Here is a 20,063-nt window from a genome sequence, read left to right on the forward strand (position 1 = left end):
ACACAGCATTTCAGAAAAAGAACATCATACCAACAGTAAAATATGGTGGTGGTAGTGTGATGGTCTGGGGTTGTTTTGCTGCTTCAGGACCTGAAAGGCTTGCTGTGATAGATGGAACCATGAATTCTACTGTCTACCAAAAAATCCTGAAGGAGAATGTCCGGCCATCTGTTCGTCAACTCAAGCTGAAGCGATCTTGGGTGCTGCAGCAGGACAATGACCCAAAACACACCAGCAAATCCACCTCTGAATGGCTGAAGAAAAACAAAATGAAGACTTTGGAGTGGCCTAGTCAAAGTCCTGACCTGAATCCTATTGAGATGTTGTGGCATGACCTTAAAAAGGCGGTTCATGCTAGAAAACCCTCAAATAAATCTGAATTACAACAATTCTGCAAAGATGAGTGGGCCAAAATTCCTCCAGAGCGCTGTAAAAGACTCGTGGCAAGTTATCGCAAACGCTTGATTGCAGTTATTGCTGCTAAGGGTGGCCCAACCAGTTATTAGGTTCAGGGGGCAATTACTTTTTCACACAGGGCCATGTAGGTTTGGATTTTTTTTCTCCCTAAATAATAAAAACCCTCATTTAAAAACTGCATTTTGTGTTTACTTGTGTTATCTTTGACTAATAGTTAACGGTTTTTGATGAGCAGAAACATTTAAGTGTGACAAACATGCAAAAGAATAAGAAATCAGGAAGGGGGCAAATAGTTTTTCACACCACTGTATATAGAATCTTTACCATGAAGCAAAATAGGACTTGTGTTTTCAGAATGAAAATATAAAAATATCCAATGAGTACTAAAAAATGGAGAGGACAAATTAGATTTGCAGTGGTAAAGTATTCCCAACGCTGTCTTGCAGTATATTAAACATTGTTTTTGTGCAAAAGTAAAAACTATGTATTCTGATGACAGTATCTCTTTCTCATGCTTATCCCTGTTATATCTTATAGTAGGAGGGACAGTATTCTTTAGCAAACATGTCATTGAATCATGTGACTTGAGTGTCATTACTAAGCACTGGTTATAACTGATGGTATCACTAAGCACCTTGTAAGTCTATAGTTTACTTGTTTTATTGTTAAATAATCATAACAATGTTTCAGTTATTACACTAATAATGTATAAACGTTGAATCTCTGAAACATTATTCTAAAAACATCTATTGCCTATATCACAAAACATAAAATATGACTGAGATATGAAATGTGAACCATCTCTGCTTCACTTGATACAGGTTAATAGCCTTTCATAGAGGTATAGTCATCACAAGCACATTATTGCCAGCTGGATATTATGCTTGGGGTAACCATTTGAATGAAGGGTTCTGCTGGTTAAAGACTGACATTTTTGAGGTGATGTATATCTTCCATCATCCACCAGACCTTCTCAATATCAAGTCTTTCTTCTGTTCTAACAGCCGTCTCTGTCACACCCATCCTACTCTCAAGGTTATTGAGATGTTCCACTTCCGGGGGCCTTCTCAGGTTGGTGACAGGCTCATTTTAAAGGCCATTGTGAACAATACCTTCAAAGACAGGTAAGATCACCTTTGAAATTAAGTCAGGTCTGAAGATATATTTTAAAGACCCAGTAAGTATGTAAAATGAAAAAGATCCATGTTTAAGTGAAAATATAGAATGCTTTATCCACATTCCTGAAACTACTTCTTTTCTGGATAATTTAAGATTTACAAAAAAAACAGGTACTGTGTACACAGATTTTATGCCAATGTTTGCATTGCATGCTACTTTGATTACCTTGTTAAAAAAAAAACCGTGTGACATTAGCCTTATGATTGCTGCATATGCTCACTTTCCTTGATACTCTGCATACTATTTGGTCCTGACAGCCATTTGCCTTTTTTCATTAGCAGCCAGATATAACTTTCGATCACTTGCCTTCTACAGATATTTAATTTGCAAAATATTTTGGAGCCATATATTGTACAAAAATTAGAGATACCATACAAAGAAATTTTGGAGACCATAAGAATTCCATGGATGGCTGCAGCTGGCCTAAGGACAGCGCAGTTTTAGATAATCTGCCCTTGGCTTAATCTGCATTGATTGTGGTTAAAATATCATGTTTATTATTTCCGTATATGAGTTTCGTTTTTTGTTGTAATAGTTCAGCTAATCATGTTTTCAAACCTGTCTGTTTACAGAGTTTCTTATTGAGTATCCATTTTGCTGTTATTTGTATCATTGATAGTACGTGTATGGGAAACTCGTTATACAAATGATGTCTTAATTTTAATGAAATAATTCAAGTTTCTAAAAATTATTTCCTTTTTTGCTTTAATAGTACAACAGTACCTTGTACTTGATTCCAAATAAGATCTGTAGGATAGCACAGGGTTTGGCGCCAGTTCTCTGCACTTGAAGTATATAAAGACTATGACTTGGCCTGGAGTCAGATTGTAAATCCCCAGCCCTGAAACATTTCTAGATATGTTCGTTTCTTGTGATGTTGTGATTTATGTGATGCTTCTTGTTTACTTTAATTTCTCCATGAAGTAAGGGCTCTGGCACACGGGGAGATTAGTTGCCTGCGACAAATCTCCCTTGTCGCGGGCGACTAATCTCCCCGTGTGCCAGAGCCCTTAGGGGAAGCACAAGAAAAAAAAAATAAATAAAGGCCCCTGGCACATGTTTGACTTTGTCAAAGGCGCGTAGGCTGTTTAAACATTATGACATTCATTGTTTTTAGTACTAATTGCTTTCCCTTGGCCACTGACATAGGAAATTGAAAAGTTTAAGTTGGCGGTGCAAGGACAATCAGAATTATACACAATTTGTAAACCTCCAGTTATTTTTGTCATTCATGTATTCCCCCCATAAATAATGCATAAAAAAATTAAATGTCAACTTATGTTGACAGCATACTCCTCCTCTGCATATCTCAGTATAAAGGTCCTCTGTGAGGAGGACCTGACATATTTCTTATCTTGATTGATGCATTCTACATGAACAACAATATAACGGCAGGTCTAGCAGATAAAGAGAGAGGTTACTTTTGTACTGAAATGTACGTCAACTGTCTTCTTATGGCAAAAGGTGTAGCCGCTTATACTAATAGTTACACATGCAGATATAACATATAATTATATATGGGGACATTAAGATAAATGTAATTATTATGGTTTCTTTTGCCTTTAAATATAAGAAAAAATTTGCAGTACCCAATACAATCAGAGCTGAGCTACATAATGCAATTTATTTATTCCTGGTTTGGCTTTAGCCTGTGTAGGCTAGGTGTTCAGCCACTGATTCCCAGGAACAAGAGATTAAGGAATGACCATTGTATATAAAAACAATTCCTCTTAGTTTTAAGCATAAACCTCCTTCATAGGAGGTTAGTATTAGGGCTACTTTAACTGTTTTCATATTGCACTTTCTGCTGATAAGCCTCAAGTAGATAAGCGTAGGTAACAAGTAGGTAACATGATTCTGTGTGAACTAACTTCTGTAATGGTATAGGGCGTGAATTTTTTTCCTTTAATCCAAGCAGATGCGGCAAGGTAAGATGTTGAGTGCCTCTCAGGGTTCAAAATACTGATATGTAGTCCAAAGTCACTTTTTAATACATTAGCCTTGAAAAGAATACATTTATGTATTTATTGCTGTAGTTGTTAGCACTCACTGGTGTGCTATATACTTAGGCACTTTGCCCTCTTTCAAAATTTTACTGTGTTGCATTTTGTTTTGAAATTCAACAACAAATGCTTTGGGAGGGAATGTGAAAATCTCATCTGCATGAAACTGCCCACACATTTGAATCAGTCCATCTATTTCAGTTATGTCTAATCAAACTAGATGAACTTCAGATCAAATAAAGTTGTTGCTCCCATCAACACATGCATGCATGCAGTCATCAGCCAGCCTGTAACAGGAGGGGATTCACTTCCATGGTAATCAGTCAGCCCTTTAGTTAGACATCTGGTTAGTATGATTGTAGCTGATTGGTTAGAAACTATACATGGGAAGTGTAGCCAAATAGGAGGAGTCTTAGGCTAATCTACCCTGAATGATTCTCAAGAAAACTAGACTTTATGGAGACACTCTCGAGCAAGTTCATCCATATGGATATAATTCCATATTAGTGCGCAGAGAATCTGTGGAAAGATGATCAATATAAAAAGATTTTCAAGTAGGTTCAGCAGTACAGAGGGGATTTTAGATGGGATAGTCAACATACATAATATATATTAGTCAAGTACAAGCCCGGGCTGACCATCTGTATATTCTGGCAAATGGCAGAGGGCATGTCTGTAATGTGCCACAGACAGTCAATATTTGGGGGGCTGTTTGGGGTTCTGTGTACTTGAAGGGACCTATTATGAATCCCAGTACAGACTTGGTTAGGCAAAGCAATACTGAAATGGAACTAAAGCAAGTTTTTCATATGGTGGCTGAGTAAATATGAAGAAAAGCTAAAGCAGACTAATCAATATGGTTACATTTGGTATATGCATATTTATCCAGTGTAATAGCTGTATATAGTCAATGCCAGATTCGTAATCATGGCGCCCCGAGGCCACCCCCATTTTCCCCCCGGCGCGCTTGCATGCACTTCCATTTAGCTCACTTACGGAGCACTGGGGACAGGACATGCTGAAGTTTTCTGCTTGTCCTGTCCCCACTGCTCGGTATGTGAGCAAAGTTTCAGTGCAGTTTGGGCGACATGTTCCTAAATTTGGGACCTTCTGTAAATTCCACTGGGGAAGGCACTGATGTGAATGATGTATAATCTCTGTGAAGCGGGTGTTGTGATATATAAATACCAGGAAATAAAATTAAATAGAAATACTTCCATGATGATATGAGAAGTGTGTTTGTGTATTGTAGGCTCCTTAGATTTTAAGTTCCTCTATTGATGTAAATAATAAACACTCTAATGTCCTACCTAACATGTCATCACTGTCATTTTTACATCTTCTTTTCTGCTTAATAATGTATATTCCTTTGCTGTTTCATTATTTGCTGATGACATACAATAAGTACCTACATAAAATAATAAAAAAAAAAAATGGGAATTATGCACCACACAAGGCTGACAAGGGCGTTGCTTTTTCTCCCTGTCTTGCAGTATGGAGGTTGGGGTCTGCGCAGAGGCATTCTGCCATGAAATGAATGTGCCTAGGAGACACATCAACAGTGCATTTATGACCTTCATGGTTCTAGATGAAAAAAATCACCCATGTGTTTTACCTCGCATTAAACCAGATGAAGGGGTGGGTAAGCTTTACTATACAGCTTTGTTTGTAGAAATGGACACATTCACACAAACACTGCTAAAATGTTACAGTTGCAAAGAATGCTTCAGGCCAGTGCGCTTGTAGTAAACAGGCCCATTTATAGGGCTGGTCGGTCCTTACCAAGGGCAGGGAGAGGCTGGAAAAATTTGAACACTGGCCAGCAAAAACTCCCTCTTCTTAAGATCTTTCAGTAGCCACATATCTACTCAGAATGTGAGAAGTATTTGTAAGTATGTATTCAGAATTAGTTTGATGCCTCGTACTGCTAAATAATTATTCTTTTTCTCAGGATGGACAAAGAAGGTACAGGGAAGCACTTGCTCGCAGAAAGATCAGACTGGACCGGTGAGCATTTGAATTTGCATGTAAATGATGTACACTTCTTAGTCTTGAGTATCTGTAGTCTTCATCTGCCATTGATTAAATTAAATTCTGCATCTGCAAGTTTTGCATCATGTGTAAAGGTGGCCATATACACACCGATATTATCGTACGAAACCTCGTTTCGTACGATAATCGGTGCGTGTATGGTATGTCGGCGAGTCGACCGATATCGCAGGAACCTGCTGATATCGGACGACTCACCGATCGGACCAGTTGGAAAATTTTGATCGGGCGCCATAGAAGGCGCCTGACCAAAATTCTCCCTTCAGATCTGAATCGGCAGAAGGAGGTAGAAATCCTATTGTTTTACCTCCTTACCTGCCGATTCAGCCCTGAATGGTGTGTGGCGGATCTTACGATGTTTCGTTCGACCGATGGTCGTACGAAACATCGTTAGATCGCCACGTGTATGGCCACCTTTAGTCTTTAGATGAACATTTTAATATATAGATATAACTGTTGTGTTTCTATTGATCCATGTATTATCTGATAGCTACTAATGATCTTGTGACTTATTATAGTTTTAATAAAAGGCTAAATGCAAGCCGCCTATACATGCACCAGAGCACCCCCTCTGTCTGTCTCTGGGTGCTGCTTTTGTTCTGTTCACTATGAGTAGCTCAAAAATGTGTAGAAGAAACTGTAGAGCTACAGAAAGCATTAGAGCTGCACTCAACAAAATTCTATGCTGCCCTTTGAGACTTGAAATAATGAATATGCAATATAATATTAATTTACTCCATCCTTTTTTATTGTAAAAGAAAATATGTAACCTCCTGCAAGCAATCAGAAGTCCCACTGTCTGTTCCATGGGATCCAAGTAACCAGGTATGTTTGTACCACAGTAGGGTCCTGGACCTGGTAATGTATTTTATTAGCAGCAGGTAACAGCATTTACTCATTTCTTACAGATATATCTCAGTTACAACAATGTTTCTGCCTTGAAAATGCTGGTGTCCAGAGCTGATTGGGTGTTAGCATCTGAAATTAACACGGTAATTTATTATATTCTCCCTAACGCAGAATTAGCAATATTGTGCAATAGTTACCCACCATAGCGTATGTGGTCATTTCTTTACAAACTCCAAGAATTTTACATATCAGTTTTTGAAGCCACACAGTAAGGTTACCATCTAAAATAAAAATGAAAAAGCAGTATACACTGAATAGTATAGTATTATTTTTTTTTTTTTTGCTGAACCCTTAAAAAAAAAACTATTTCTTTTTGTACATTTATACTATGGATGCACTGAACCCACTTTTTTTGGTTCGGCCAAACCTCCAAACCCACCCAGCAGGATTCGACCGAATCCTTATTAGCATATGCTGATTAGGATCGGAAGGGGTTAAAAATTGCTGCGCGCTAATTTATGCTAATTAGGTTTGGTTCAGCCGGGACAGCAGACCTGTCCGAAACCGAATCATTAAAAAAAAAACGCCGGGATTTGGCCGAATCCCAAAGAGAATCTGGGATTCGGTGCATCCCTAATTTAAACCATACATACCAACATGCAGCTTTGTGTTAGTGTGTTTGTGAAGTGCCTGTCTGTCATAGCTAAGAACAGGCCAAGAGCAAAATATGTTGGTGCATATATATGTGTAGTAATAATAATAAAAGACCATCTTTTTTTCCCTCAACTCCAAACAGTTCCCAAAGGCTTTGTATTAAGCCTGCACTAAAAACTGTAAAGTCATTATTTGTAGTTTAAGAACAATAATAGTAAAAGGTTAGGAGTGACTTGTGAAAACTTTAACCTGGTTTGTTGACAGGTCCATCTGTACACATTGGAGGAAGATGGTTATTTGTCCTTCAGGGTTGAAATGAGAGTTTCTATAGATGCCAGAGAAGCGTTTGAACTACTCTCGGACTTAAGCCGTAGAAACCAGTGGGATTCCACCTATCAGTGAGTTGTAAAAAATGTCTAGAAGAATAAGATTTTTTTAATAATGAGACTTTGGAATACCCAATTGTACTGAGATACATTGCATACTTTCTTAAAAAGGAATGGATGCCTTTTAGCAAATGAAAAAATAATAGGTCACTGAAAGTCTGAAGTCAAGAGCAATGTCAGAAACACAGTGATATTTGGTACAGTGTTTTATCACAGCTACAAAATGGTAGAAAATACCCTGCCATAGACAATACAGAGACTTGGCTGTGATAAAACACTCTAGTCCTGTAATGCAATGATTACATGCCTTTGTATGCATTTTTGAGTGATTATGCAATTTGAATCTATTAGACGAGGCAGTTCTCAGTATTGTCTATGGCAGAGTATTTTGTAGCCACAACAAAATGCAGGCACCAGATAACACCATGCCTCATTGTCCTTGCATTATAAAGCTGATCCAAGGGAGTAATGAATTTTCTCTCCCTCAGGCTAAGGTCAGTTTTAGATTTTTACTGCTCACCTTTGGATCAGTTAGAAGTTAGGCACGGTTTACTTGCTAAAGTCTGGGTTTGATGGGCATTTCTATGGTCAATCTACTCTATCATGTGGTTATGTAACTACAATAGAACATGATTTTACATTTTGTACATTTGTGCGCATTTTGTTCATGGCCCCCTAAATAAAGTAAAATTGGGGTTCTATAAGTAAGATTAAGTTCTGACCTACTGAAGAAGTAAACCTGCAGCAAATAAACGAAGTGTCCTATACTTGTTTTCCAGGGAATGTCAACTGCTGCAGCAGGTTAATGCTGATGATGCCATTTACCATGTGATTAGCACAATGCGTTCCTCTCAAAAGCGTTTGCAGGATTTTATTATTTTGGCATCTAGAAGGCAGCCTTGTGATGTTGGGTGAGTCACCAGACTGAACTGATGAGTTTATATGTATATATACAATTTATATAGTATCACAGTGTTAAGAAAATGCTAGTGCCTTGCCTCTTTTCAGGGACCCTTATGTTGTAGCCTTTCGGTCAGTTACCCTCCCTGCTTATCCTCCATGCAAAGAGTATACACGAGGGGAGACGCTCTGCGCTGGATTTTGTGTCTGGCCCGAGAAAGAAAATATGACAAAGGTAGGAGGTTAAGGTGATGTCCATTTTATTCTGTAAGTCAGGTTTCAAGTATTGCTGCTTATAAAGACATGGGTATATAGTTACCCATGATTCTAGGATTTTCTGGTATGAAAAATACCATCTTCAGTTCATGTGTATTTGGGGCGATGAATAAATATATTTTCCATACTAATCAGCTTTATATTGTGACATTTATATTCTATATGTGCAGTACACAGCCAGTCCCTAAACTCAGTAACTGACAGCAGCACAGAGCATGTGCAGGGAATCAGCAGAAAAGAAGATGGAGAGCTACTGGGGCATCTTTGGGGGCACAGATCTTCCCTGCTAAAGGGCTGTGGTTGCCTTGGGCTGGTGTAGAACCACGAAATATAATGTTTGCAGCATGTCTAGCCTACTTCTTAAGTTAATTAGCTACTTATTACCAAAATAAATAGGATATGAGTTATGAGCAGTATCAAAGGGTGTGGCTATATTCCACTGAAAACTATTGTTTGAATTATGAGCAGTACTATGCAAGCATCCATTTCAAGGATGGTACTTGAAATTGAAAGCATGAAAAGAATGTGAATGCTTACTACTTGCACTTACTGTTTTTTCATATATTGTTTTTCAGATTTCCTACTACAATCAGTTTACTCCTGGAATTGTGGAATACATTACAACCAATATCGCTGGCCTCTCATCAGATTTCTACATTTCGTTCCAATCATGTGAGCGGTTCCTATTTGAGAACACAAGGGGCAAGACCAGTGTCTGACCTGTCTGGGCTAAGGCATGCTGCTTAAGGGGCACAAAGCTGCAATAATTCACCAGGGCTCCCAACTGTTTTTATTTTAGGTATAATCAGGTTGTACAGTAACATACACATAGTACATAGCCCCTGATGCTAGCACACACAGCACTTTCTGTTCCTGATGTGGAACTTTTGGAAATGAATTTCATCCTTATATGTTTTACTGACTGGTGGAAGGAACTGTAATTAGCATTAGAGGCAGTCTGAGTACCTCTAAATGATATTGCCTCGTGTTGAAACAGCAGATCAAATAACCAGGATGTGGCTTCCGATACATTGAATATCCCAGCTGTTTAGTTTGCCAGTGCTGTGGTGTAACTTTCTGATGGCAGGCTGGTACTGACATCATTCAGACACATTCATTAAGAAATTGTGACTTGGCGGGCATTAGGAACAAGAATAATTTAGAACAAGACCATGCTTTCCTCCATTTTGCCTTTCTGAACAAATATGGTACATGGATTGATAACTACATTATTTCATGTTGGGAATGGAACAAGAGCAAAAGGGCAGATTTTGCTTGGCTAATTCCATTTCTTTAGGGAGACACTACAACTAAAGGAAGGTTATGCTTTCTTGGGCAAACACTTTTTAATAGATTATAAGTGATAAGATAAGTAACAATAATAGTTACTGTTGGTGATTGATTGTGTGGCTACAGCAGTGGTTTTATGCAGGGCTGTGGAGTTGGTAGATAAATTCTCCCGACTCCTCAGTTTCTGATACTTCCGACTCTCCGACTCCTCTGTTTTTAATATGCTAATGTATTTTATACATTCATACAGTCAATGAAAAGCATACTTCATGGTCACTCAACGTGTTCGTTTATGCACTGCGTGCATTGGGCTTTATTCTTATAGCAGAGAAGTAATTTATTATCACTGTTTGTGAATTGGGACATTTAAACTTGCTCTATTATTTTTTTTTTTATTCCCATTTAAATTTAGTAGGAGTTGGAGTCGGTTCATTTTTTGCCGACTCCAACTCCAGGTACCCAAAATTGCCTCCGACTCCTCGACTCCGACAATACAGCCTTGGTTTTATGATATACAAGCACCTAATACATGCTGGCATTCAAGGCTGCAGCAATAAGCTGAGTAAGCACTCTGGAGTTCAGGTAACCAGTTGCACACTTAAATGTTCCAACCAGAGGCAACAATATTATCCCTGGTCCATGAAATGTTAATGAAACCAATGTTAAAAAACTTTTATTTAAAATAATCTACAGAATCAGGTTTTTCCTTGTCTAAATGGATTGTTTTTCAAAATGGCCGCCATGATGCTGAAAACCTGTGGAAATTATGCTTTTAATTGAAAATTGTGTGCTTCCAGAAAATTACAATTGTAAACAGGGCTGAAGGTAGCACCCCCTGCCCAGAAAAGGGGAATCACATAAATAAGGGATGTCCAACCTGCAATCTTTCAGCTGCTGTTGAAATTAAACTCTGATAACCTTTGATTGTAGTGTCCCAGGGCAAATACTCTCTGTGTCCTACCCTCAAACCAACCCTTAATGTAAAACTTACCTTCTTATTGGGAAATAAACCCCACTTCTCTGCACAAAGATTTCTCACATTACAGACTTATAGGCTGTCTTGCATTTAGCTGCTGGGTTGACAGTCTTTAACCTTGCTGGTTACATATTGCTTTCATTTAATGCAATCACAGGTTTCTAGTGTTCTTCCCTTCACACCCAGCTGGACTGGATGCGGTTTCAAAACTTGTGTGTGTATATAATATTCAGTCTAACACTACCGGCATAACACACCCACAGTCCTCTGAGCTGGCTGCTATATCACACTCAGCAAATTGTCCCAGTGCAGTAAACCATAGCAGCCAATCACAGACCAGAGACAGATCAAAGCTAATTTCTGGGGAAATCTACCCAGTGTTGGTAAATTCACCACAGTTAATACCAGGAAATAAAAATGTTACATGTAATGTTCCCTGCATTTGTGAACATTATGCTTTTTTACACTAGTGAGCTTTTTTTTAGACAACTGATTAAAAGACCCAATAGCAAACAGAATAGAAATAAATGTATAGATAGTAAAACATGACATGATATATTTTACTGGTGTGCATATTAGATCCTGCTTCATACAGTATGAATGGTTAATGGGATTGAAATAAATGGTTGATGGGCATTTGATATATGTTGTGCTCTTTATTTAATAATGTTAAAAAAAACTATTGCTGTTAAAAAGCTTGGCTGAAAGCACTGCCATTCTTTTTATGGCACCACTGGAGGTACCATGAGTAGAAGTAGACCCTTTATAGTAGCACACTACTACATGTAGAGTATAATATATAGTAATATATAGGGAATTTTATGTATGTAGACACACACAACCCCCTGCACCTGGTGGAACAGTACCTTATATTGTAATTACCTTTATACACTTTCATTTTTTGGGGTTACTTTAAAAAAAAGTCAGTTTCATTAAAACTTTCCTGACAGGAACTGGTCCGGACTGGGATGCAAAATAGGCCCCGCTGTTTCAAATACACAGAGGCACAAACAGCCCCCCACCACCCCACTAAATAGTGACTGTCTGTGGCATCTTACAGCCACAGTTTTATGACAGCCAGTACTGTTCTGTTGTTTTTTTGTTGGAACATTTAGTGCTTATTGGACTTTTAAGTGACAAGATTACTGATAAACCACTGGAAATATATTGAAATGTGTTAAAAACAACAAACAATTCTTTTTTTCTTATTTTAATGATTTCCATTTCCTCTGTAATTATAAAACAGTACCTGGTACTTAATGGTAACTAAGCTGCATAAATACACATTTGTGGCAAAACATTCCTATTGGGTTTTTCAGATGTGTTTTTTGTTTTTTTTTGTAGCCTTAAGATACAGTGATCCAAATATCCAAAAAGCCCCAGGCCCTAAGCATTTCAGATAACAGATCCCCTACCTGTGTAAAGTCATACTCTGGTAACTTTATGAAGTAAAAATACTTGCCAAGAACATGTTTCGATAATCTTGCTGTAATCTGTAATAAATTCTATCTTCTGCTTGCGATCTTATGGCCATAAGTCCTGGATACCCATCATGGAAAATCCCTTGTTCTGAGTTGTGTTCTATGGTGAGTGAGTACATAGGAGAAGCCTGCAGGAGTTTCACTGCACTCAGCGATTCTTTTCCCAAGGCTACAGCATTTAGCTGGAAGGAAACTTCCTGCCAGAGTCCCTCACAAAGCATGAGCATGTCTTGTACCAGCAGCTCGGTATATCCCAAACCCAGCACTGGCACAGGCCAGCTCGGGGCAATTGTAACATATGGAAATATATCATTAATAGTGTTCAGAAAGTCTTTTCCCTGAATGTATCCTTCCATGCTGAACTTTCCATAAGACACTTCCATGCTTATCCACACAGGAACATTCAGTCCTTTACGGTCATAAATCTTACTCAGAACCTTGAGTGTTTTGTTCAGAGCATCTTGATCCTCTATTTTAAGGAAGACTCCCCATGGATTGGGACTGGCCAATATGACATTCATGTAATTTTCCAGTGGGAATTGGGTTGGTGATTTGGGGAAGGCCACTTGTGGGGAAGAGCTGGAATCTTGCACTCTGATATTAAGGGTAATCATTCCAGAGTTGTCTGAAAAGGAAAAAAGTACTATGTATATGTCTAGTTCAACAAAATCATTAAAGTGCTGGATAAATGGGGATTCTTTACCTTGGTGAACAAGCGCTTGAGGGGGAGATCATCACTATTAATGAAGGAGCCATTGCCAATATAACGAAGACGGAGGAAGCAGTAAGGTACTTGATGGTAGTGGAATCTCGCAGCATAGTACTGCATTCCTGCTTTCTCCATCTTCTTTATATTGGTACTGAATTTCTGTGCATTGGACAAGAGAACAGGGAGTAAGCAAATGAAACCTTATTCTGCCACACCTACTGCTGCTAAATAATTGGTAAATGCAATATAGCTCATGCCTATCCATGAGTTGATCTTTCTAGAGGACACAAGGGAAATCCTTAAGAAACAATATTTTTTTGCCTCACTATAAGAATTTTGGAATTTTCTTCCAGAAGCAGTTGCAGACACAACAGGGATAACTGCATTTTAGCTAAAGACTAATTAGTTGCATTACTAATTGTAATGCAACCCCTCTGTCCCCTTGTTCCATGCTGAAGTGATGGATTCTGGGATTTAAAGCCCATCTGTTTTTCATATCGAGTAGTGTACAGATTGTTTGGAAAGCAGTGAAACTTCATGTCCCAGAATCTCTTCAACAAGAAACAAGGGGACATGGGTTGAATGACTGTTTAAGGGGTCTGGCACATTACTTCCCATGTCAATACTTACTGCTGAAAAATTCCCTTTTAAATGAGATATCTGCTTCATACCAATTAACCAGAAGCCCATCAGAATCTTCAGGCTGAAAATAGAGCTGTATGCTTCCCCCGGGGTAAAATAGACGGTTTCTGTTTGGATTCACTAAGTTACACAAAGAAAGAGAGACAGTAGTCAGTATATTTGGGTTACCCAATATACTTGCATGTAGATTTATGAGGCATGGTTGAGATGGTGGCAACTCTAAAGATTTTATAATACCATTTCTATGAGATGTTATTTATCAACAAGTTATGCCAGCAGAAAAAAAAAACAAAGAAAACTTAGCTGGTGTAAACCATTACAATGGCAGTTTATCATGGGGCCAGTTACAAAATGCTGTACAGAGGCCCCAAGTATACAAGGAGAATTAAACTGGCTCACTAGCAACTAAGGAAATGCTTGTGTCGCTTTGTGTAGTCAAGCAGGCATAATGTATTTGTAATAGTTGTAATAATTATTGTATGTTACAAAGTGGGTCTTTTAGTTGCCATGAATTGATGCATTTTCCATGCCTTGCATTGGTGTGCTACTATTGTAAGGATTCAATTGCTTGCATAATGCTGATTTTATATATATATATATATTACAGTGTTGGTTTTTGCACATAGAAACTCACTCTTTTTCATGCTTATTTTATTGAAACAATATTGTGGGGATTTTCCCCTGATCCATTGCAAGTGTAATGTAGAACCTACATGGAATGCAGGCAGAGGAAGAATGATGTTACAGTTGCTACAAGGACACTGCACAGAAATAAAACACTTATTAACCCGAGCTCCTTTGCACCTGCTGACACTTACATGCTACTTGCTTGAACTCTGTTAACAGTGGCTCAAAAATATCATAATAAATCTCCTGGGGATTGCTGCTGTCCCGGATAAACAAAAGGTCTTCCAGAGTGAGTGGATCTGATTGGCCTTGCCATAGAGTAATGCTGTATCTGCATGCCAGAAGGAAAAGTACATTTAATGCCTGATCATGTAATTTCTTTTCATTTTGAGAGTGCACTTCTACAATGAGCTCAGGTGCCCAGTGAAGTATATCACCGTTACACAACTTAATTTAATTGAGTAAGATACATAGCTCTTATACCCTTATATTTTCCCCCTAAAATGATGGTACAATGCAAAAGTAAACCAGACTGAGGGGCTGTAAATATATAAAATATTATAATAATATATATAGAAAATGGTCACTGCCAGTCCATAAGCCTAGAGATGGATGGCCAATATAAGAGATCCTTTACTGTGCTGTTAGTCAAGAATTGAAGGCTGCAGTTGCATGAACATGCAAAAGGGAACCTGCTAGCTGGAATGTAGAATCTTACGTTAAATATATATATATGTATATACATAGTATCCCCCAGTGCTGAATTACCGGTCAGACTGCTGCAGGAGCCAGTAGAAGTGAGGCCATGCTGAGCGGGTCAACACTGCCCGAGCTGGGAAGGTAATCTTTTGGGGCAGGTCCCTCACCAGGTTGTACATCTGTTGGATCATTTCTCTGGTATAAGTTCTGTTAGAAATAAGGGGTGGCAGATACAGTGTGACCCAACCAGGCGATATTGTGACATCTGGAAACTTGGTTTGCACTAAATTCAGAAACCTGCAATAAAGCATTTAAAATGGTTATTTGTGGAATTCCTAAAAAAGCATTACAGCTATTGTCCTGCTAAACAAAAGGAAAATGATCTGGGATAGATGCCTATTCAGTACTTTAGAGTTCAGAGGTAAAACTCTTCCTCTCATGGTAAACGTGTGATATTGTACCAACACCCTCTTCTTGTTTCTAACAAGATACTCTAAGGGCACATGGGACATGATAATACCTGTGAGTGGAATAACAAACCAGATTCAAAGTCCTATTCACATATCAAGATCTGCAGATCATTGGATCATTCTTGGAAGCCAGTCTCTCAGTGGCCGCTCTACATTAAGTGCTTTTATGTCATATGACATTAAGGACTATGGCACACTGGACTCCAGCTGCAAGTAAGAAATCCATGGCCACCAACCCGGTTGAATTGACCTCCTATAGGTGCCACCTCCTATCAGACATTGAAGCCTCAAAATGTGCACTAGAGAATTTTCAGTTGACAAATAGTTGATGAACGCTGGCCCTTTAATTACCCTGTTTGTTATAGTCTTCAGGAACCCTGATAAAATTCTGTAGCAATTACACTTATAACTCTAGCTTTATTTTGTGCTTTTTCCTCTTTAGATCAATAAATGTCTCTTAGTCCTTTATTACTACCCAAGCTTCATAAAATGTAATATAATGGGTTACAGACAGGGAGTTTAAGGAGTGTAAATTGATACTGACTGACTTGCATTGACACCAACTTCATGGTTGACGTTGGGTCCTTTCAAAATGTCTGCATTTAACCAGACTGGCCGATTTATTTTCACCTCAGAGGACTTTGCAAACAGTATATCAAGGGATGGGCCAACAGCCTGGATGCTTTTGAAATCCAGCTTGATGCCTGTTTAAATTTAAATAAAAATTAATACTTTTGTACTTTTGTGTGGAGAAAGAGAGAGACTTTTGAGAAAGAGAGGGGGGGGGGGGGGGGGGGGGAGAGGGACGTTATATAGAAGCATTTTACCTTTTGTTGACTTAAGAACAGAATTCAGCCAGTTTTGTAGAGTGTTATCACTATAGACAGCAGGAGGATGAGCCATAATAGGGAGGTTTGTTTCATTTGGAGTTAAATGTCCCTCCACATTGACATCTGCTTCTAAAATCATTATATCACCTACAGTAAAAAGGACCATGAAGGAAACTGTGATTTACACAGATTTTAAAGATAATAATAACATTCATTTGTATGTAATTACCTACCTTGTGTAGCTAAATCCTAATATATTGATTTTTTTCCAAGCAGAATAACACGATGGTTGTCCTTAGGACAGTTGCACATCAGATCCAAGGAAATGTAAAAGTATTTCTATTTATTTGAAGCTATTCTCAAAGAAAGACTGCATAATGTGCTGTAACTGACATAACTGATAGAATCCAACAAAAAGGTGCTTATTTAACAAAAGCCAGTGTAAGAGAAAACTGGAATTAACTGAAATGACAACAAATATCTCTAAGCATTTGCCACTGTTTTGGTGGGGGTTTATGTACAATATCCTTATTGTGGTGAAAGAAGTGTAATTCTTTGTAATAATGCTTTAGAGCACAATGAACCAAGAACATAAGGTACTCTGAATGCAGAGCTTAAAGAGGATAAATAAGTAGCAAAACAAAAGATTCTGAAAATTCAAGAGCAGAGATTTGCAAGGATACAGTCAAAAAACACAAATGTGATTCAAATATGGCACAGAGCAAACAGCTCACTAGTCAGAAAGCCAAGAGCACACAGGCCAGGGAGATTGGAAAAAAGGGCACAGGATATATTGAGGGAAAGCCAGGTTAATAAAAATTAAACAAAACAGAAGAAAGAACAGAGTAGACAGTACAGATATGAAAGGGTAAGGCACAAAGAAGGCTAGGAAAGAAGCAGGAAAGGAATAAATACAAAGAGCAGAATGTATTAGAAACTGTTGCAGTGCATAGTGGGAGAGCAAGGAAAAGATATACTGCAGTAGCGATTAGGAGAGAGTGCAGGTGGTCTGCATCCATCAGTAGGCAAGAACAACAAATGAGAGATAACGGGCACAGAACAGGAGGAAAGGAAATTGCATATAGGACAAAAAAAAAAACAAGTTAGGAAAGGCAGGGCAAAAAAATAAAACTGGGCGTAGCCAAAAAAATCTGTAGTCTAACATTTGTGCGTGCAATAGCAGAGGCATGTACATGTGCACATATGTATGCTCCAACCCCAGAGAATAACAAAGGAACTTACTCTTTAGGGCTTCCTCCATCTCACTCTTTCCGTTAGCTGCATGGTACCAGGTAGCCAACAACCCATCCTTTGATCTGATTTCCCCTTGGTACATCAAATATTCCAACATATCTCCCCCACTACTGAATGATGGGCTGGCATCTAAAGAGAGTCACAAACAACACAAAGCACTATTTAGATATGGTTTTGTGGAACCCCAATAAATATAAAGGTCAACAAAAAATAAAAATAAGTATAAGTAAAAACTTTGCAACTTTGCAATATTTATATTCTCCAGTTATCTGTTTTCTGTCTCTCTATTATATAATTAAATTTGAATTTTTAATCTGGTTGTTATAGTCGGTGACCCTAAACATGTTAATCTTAACATTCTATTCTGCCCCCACCCCGTCCTGCATACCTTATAGTCTGCCAATTACGTACTAAAAAGAGAAGATACAAAACAAAGATGAACTGCATTGGGTATTATTGTGCCACAAATGACATAATTCTGAAACAGCATGAAATCAACTTCCCTTCTAGCAAAATACAATCATTTCTACTAGTGAATCATGGGTAGCAATGGGTCTATATTACAGAAAGCAGATCCATATATGACAAGCTAAGCCCTACATACCAAGGCATAGATTGAATTAATGTATTTTACACATCAGATATTTCTATCATTTACATTATTTTCTAACATTTGCAACTACATCTGATTTGTAGGATGCCATCTGTTGATCTAGTTACATCTCCTGTGTAATTTTGCCATTAGGGTAATTTGTAAATAAATTGCTATTCTCTGCATTGCTTGTCCTGGTTCTTGAAACAATGTAGCAGAAGCCACCTTATTAACAGACCGGTGAAGAAGCATGCATGGCATTTTGGGAATTAAGTGTTATATAAAAACCTTTGTCTGTTAACATTGCATCAAGAGTTAAAATCAGGTCATTGTTTATTGTATGGCCACATGAAAGCTCACTGCTTGTATCATATTATAGGTCTGTTCTTGCTCTGCTCTTGCACACTTACCTGCCCTAATAAAATGAAGGTGGGTGGGAAACATTTTGGAGTTAGAATTAGATAAGCAAAATATGGAATGCTAATCTGGAACTGGCTTCTCTACAGTTCCATTATGAAGTGCTCAACTCATGCAGCTGTAGTAGTAGATAAATCAGTGTCGGACTGGGGTGCCAAGGGCCCACAAAAAACCTTAGGCCCACTCTCCCCTTCTCTGTTCACTTTCTTTAGTCTCTTAATTACTACTTTTTACATACTATTATCTATCATTTCCTCCATTTCATCTGTTCTCCTCATAAAGAAAAATGGTGGAGTCATACAAGGCAAATGGCTGGGTGAGCAGACACTGTGTTCAATACCTTGTGCTCTATGCCACCTTAGCTACCAAGCCTGAGATGTTCCAAGAATGGTCAGAAATAACTGTGTAAGAAGCTGTAGTAAATCAAGTAAGTAGTTTGATACTTTACATTCCTAAGCCCCCCCATGTTAAAGACTAACTTACTTAAGATTACAAAAATTTATAGAGAAGTCATGATAAGGTGCTACCTTTACTGGGTAAATAAGATGATAGCCATTGCAAGATTTTAGAACATACCCAATTGGCTAACATGGTACTATACTTTAACTAGGAAGAGCTTTGTTCCTAAACCAAGAAGAATAATTATTAAATAATAACACCCACCCATTACTTAGTAGATGCAGAAGGAATTCAGTTAAAAATTAGTAAGGGGTACAAATCCTACCTTCGCTAGGGGTCCGTCCAAGAGTTAAACACAAAATATTAAATAGTAACACCCACCCATTACTTAGTAGATGCAGAAGGGATTCAGTTAAAAATTAGTAAGGGGTACAAATCCTACCTTTGCTAGGGGTCCGTCCAAGAGTTAAACACAAGGCAGCAATGGCAATGCATACCCCCAGAAATAGACCAATTCCAGCCGCTGTCCTGATATTAGCCACTGAGCAGCCCTTCATCCTGAGACACGGTGCTATAGCAGCACACACTGACTCTGCTCTAGTACCCGGCAGGACTGAGACTCCAAAGGTCTTGCAGTGCTGATACGCTCTACTGCAGGTGAGAGAACATTTAACTGCCCTCCATTCGATTTACTCCCATAAGCTGAGTCTTTCAGAACAAGCAGAGCTCTTGTGAGAAATCTCATGTTACAGGAGGCGTCTGCACTCCCCCTCTGACAATAACTCTGTGCCATCTGTAATTACAGAACATACATCCCACAAGAGAAAATAAGCACTTCCATCCTGACCAGCACCATTTCTGCAGAAACATTTCCATTCACTTTACAAATTCTCTGTCCTGCAGTACTATGTGCATTGCCATCTAGTCCAGTCATTATCTACCACATTCAAATACCATTCAAGAA

At 38.4% G+C, this 20,063-nt stretch overlaps 2 protein-coding genes across 4 annotated transcripts in view; one reads left to right on the forward strand and one right to left on the reverse strand.

Moving 5' to 3' along the window:
- The window catches only part of acot11 (acyl-CoA thioesterase 11), a 30,353-nt gene extending 18,733 nt beyond the window's left edge, over window positions 1-11,620 (forward strand). For all 3 annotated transcript variants that reach the window (XM_031900961.1, XM_004914017.4, XM_002931461.5), the window contains exons 8-16: window positions 1,422-1,541; window positions 5,093-5,237; window positions 5,551-5,606; window positions 6,407-6,473; window positions 6,557-6,640; window positions 7,416-7,549; window positions 8,317-8,448; window positions 8,546-8,672; window positions 9,289-11,620. In XM_031900961.1, coding sequence (XP_031756821.1) covers window positions 1,422-1,541; window positions 5,093-5,237; window positions 5,551-5,606; window positions 6,407-6,473; window positions 6,557-6,640; window positions 7,416-7,549; window positions 8,317-8,448; window positions 8,546-8,672; window positions 9,289-9,432 — 1,009 coding nt within the window. In that variant the 3' untranslated portion in view covers window positions 9,433-11,620. The remainder of the gene's footprint in view (window positions 1-1,421; window positions 1,542-5,092; window positions 5,238-5,550; window positions 5,607-6,406; window positions 6,474-6,556; window positions 6,641-7,415; window positions 7,550-8,316; window positions 8,449-8,545; window positions 8,673-9,288) is intronic.
- Window positions 10,448-19,820, reverse strand: fam151a (family with sequence similarity 151 member A). Its single transcript, XM_012961962.3, has 8 exons — window positions 19,542-19,820; window positions 17,680-17,820; window positions 16,435-16,584; window positions 16,152-16,311; window positions 15,207-15,434; window positions 14,630-14,769; window positions 13,800-13,931; window positions 10,448-13,085 (listed from the first exon to the last, which is right to left on the reverse strand). Exons 1-8 carry the CDS (start codon window positions 19,654-19,656, stop codon window positions 12,421-12,423), a joined length of 1,731 nt encoding a protein of 576 aa, XP_012817416.3. The 5' UTR covers window positions 19,657-19,820; the 3' UTR covers window positions 10,448-12,420.
- Window positions 19,821-20,063: the final 243 nt, after the last annotated feature.

The sequence above is a fragment of the Xenopus tropicalis genome, chromosome 4, assembly GCF_000004195.4.
Source record: "Xenopus tropicalis strain Nigerian chromosome 4, UCB_Xtro_10.0, whole genome shotgun sequence".
Taxonomy (NCBI): Eukaryota; Metazoa; Chordata; class Amphibia; order Anura; family Pipidae; genus Xenopus; species Xenopus tropicalis.